At 49.4% G+C, this 2,573-nt stretch overlaps 1 protein-coding gene across 1 annotated transcript in view; it reads left to right on the forward strand.

The window, feature by feature from the left end:
- Positions 1 to 2,573, forward strand: part of MAPK4 (mitogen-activated protein kinase 4) — an 84,197-nt gene that overhangs the window by 69,700 nt on the left and 11,924 nt on the right. The window contains exon 3 of the mRNA XM_008583203.1: positions 1,125 to 1,286. Within this exon, the coding sequence (XP_008581425.1) occupies positions 1,125 to 1,286 (162 nt within the window). The remainder of the gene's footprint in view (positions 1 to 1,124; positions 1,287 to 2,573) is intronic.

Below are 2,573 nucleotides of genomic sequence, written 5' to 3' on the forward strand. Positions count from 1 at the left end.
ATTTCTTTTCTCTATAAATTATCCATTTGTAGGTATTCCATTATAAGTGATAGGAAACTAAGACTCCAGGCCACCAGCCTCTGGTAGACTGGAATCCCATGGGAATCCATGGTAAGGGGAGGGCCATCTGTGCAACTGGATGGGTCAGGGAGGCTGCTTGAGGAAGGAGAGGTGTGGCTGAGGATTTAACCCAGTAGACGTAAGTGGAAGGGCTACTCAAGCAAAAAAGAGAGAATGGAAGTAAGAATGGCCTGGAGGTCAGAGGAGGACAGCAGGAAGATGGATCTCACCAACGCTAGCAAAGCCAAAGCTCCGATACGGCAGTCAGCGGCTGCCTGCGTGTGGAAGATGGGCTGAGTTTCTGAGACACATAAAGACTGAAGCTCCTTATAGATGAGAACTATGTCTTATTCCTTCCCAGCGTCAAGCATGATGCTTGGCAGGCAGAAGGTGCTCAATAAATAATTATGTACTGGATGAATGAATGAATGAATGATAGCTTGACTCCATCCTTTCTCACCACACTTCTCCCACACACCTGGCTTAGCCTGTCTTTTCTCTCCCAAGGAACAAAGAGGCACTGTGCTCAGGATGCATCCCAAACCCAATTTGTTACTCCTGATTTTTTTTTTTTCTCTTGAGAGTTTTCTGGTTGGAAGCCTCCTAATTGGAAACTAAAGGGCAAGCCTCATTCCTAGCCTTGAAACTGTTTCCTTTCCCAGGCTGCTAAAGAGCAAACAGAAAGGCTTAGAGGAAGGAGCACTTAGAAGGCTTTGGGCGAGGCTGTTCATCACATTAGCACCGGCTGACTCGGTCTATATCAGACTGGTCCGGTCCAGAGGCACAGCATGCTAGGGAAATGGATGGGCCTCAGAGACTACCAGCTTCAACCCCTTCTCTCTACATTTGACAAAGCCAAGCCCCAGAGATGGCAAGCAACCTCCCCACAGTCACACAGCAAGGCAGTGGCAGAGTGAAAACAGAACCCAGGTCCCCGCCTCCCAGCCCAGTGTTGCCCCACTGTCCTGTGGTGCCCTTCCAGGGCCATCTGGAGCTGCTTTGGGGCTTCTGCACACCCCAGCCGCTCGGGTAGTGCACTAACCACCTGGTATTTGCCTCCCCAGGGGCTCACGAGCTGGAGCAGATGCAGCTCATCCTGGAGACCATCCCTGTGATTCGGGAGGAAGACAAGGACGAGCTGCTCAGGGTGATGCCTTCCTTCGTCAGCAGCACCTGGGAGGTGAAGAGGCCACTGCGCAAGCTGCTCCCCGAAGTGAATAGTGAAGGTACCTGAGACTGAGCACCAGGCATGGTCCTTGGCCATAGAAGTCAGGCTCCCCTGGTGGTGGGCATTGCCCTAGCTACTTCCAAACTGAGGATTCCTGGCCTCTGGAGTTCAGCTGTTAGTTAGGCAGCCTGGAGGCAAGCATTGTGGTTGTCCTCCTCCTTACGCTGTCCCTCTCTCTGCTTCCTTTTCCTTATCTTCCTTGCTTGCCTGCCTTCCTCTCTTCCTTCATCCACCTCTTACATTTTTCCCCATGGAAGGCATGGTGCAGTGCAGAGAACAGAAGCTTTCTCAGCTTGTGGGCCAGACCCAGGTTCAATTCCCAGTTCTACCAGTGACTAGCTGTGTGGCCTTGGGCAGGTGACTTAACTTCCGTGAATCTCAATTTCCTTTATTATAAAATGGGTATGTAACACACAGGGTGGTTGTGACAATTAAGTGAAACAGAATTTGTAAAGCCCTTGGCGTAGGATAATTGTTCCATAAATCTTAGATGTTAGTATTATCACTGGGCTTCATACCTGCCAGAGGCTTCCTTAGGAACCCCTGATATTTGGTAGGATATAGGTTCAGCCAATTGTAAGAGTGATCCAAATTGTCAATGGCTGAACTACAATTTATTTCTTATTTAAGAAAACAGAAGTTAAGAAGTTTATTTCTCTCTTGATAATAATCCAAAGGCAGATAGTCCAGGGCGCATATGGTAGACGTGCTGGACAAGGTCATCCAGGGGCCCAAGCCCCTTCTGTCTTGTTGTACTGTCGACTTAGGGTGTCGTCCTTGTCCCCCTGGAGAAAGTAGTGGAAGGAGGGCAGGTCCCTCGCCCTGAAGGTTGTCAGCTGGAATTTGTCCACCTCACTTCCACTCACATCCTATTGCCAGAACTTAGTCACGTGGCCCCACCTAACTGCAGAGGAGGCTGTGAGATGGATATTTATTCCGTGTCATTTCATATCCATCATTATGAGAGAGGAGAACAGACATTGGGTACAAACTAGCAGTCTCTGCCACACTCCTGCCCCATCAAGAGATTGAGAACTTGGACGAACACTGTCTTTGGCCAAGACCCCCATTCAATCAATAAATTGCTCAGTTTTCCCATCACTAAGGGAGGGGCAGTGGTATTTGGTTCACCACAAATTAAGACTCGGCTCATCCATATTTCCTTTGATTCCTAGGCCTCTGTAGAAATACCAACATGTGCCAAGAGCTGTGTTCACTTCTCAGGGACTCTGGATCAGGGATGTGGCATCCAAGCCCATCACCCCAACCCCCCAAGCAGCCACAC

This window comes from Galeopterus variegatus, unplaced genomic scaffold (genome assembly GCF_000696425.1).
Source record: "Galeopterus variegatus unplaced genomic scaffold, G_variegatus-3.0.2 Scaffold2850, whole genome shotgun sequence".
Lineage (NCBI taxonomy): Eukaryota > Metazoa > Chordata > Mammalia > Dermoptera > Cynocephalidae > Galeopterus > Galeopterus variegatus.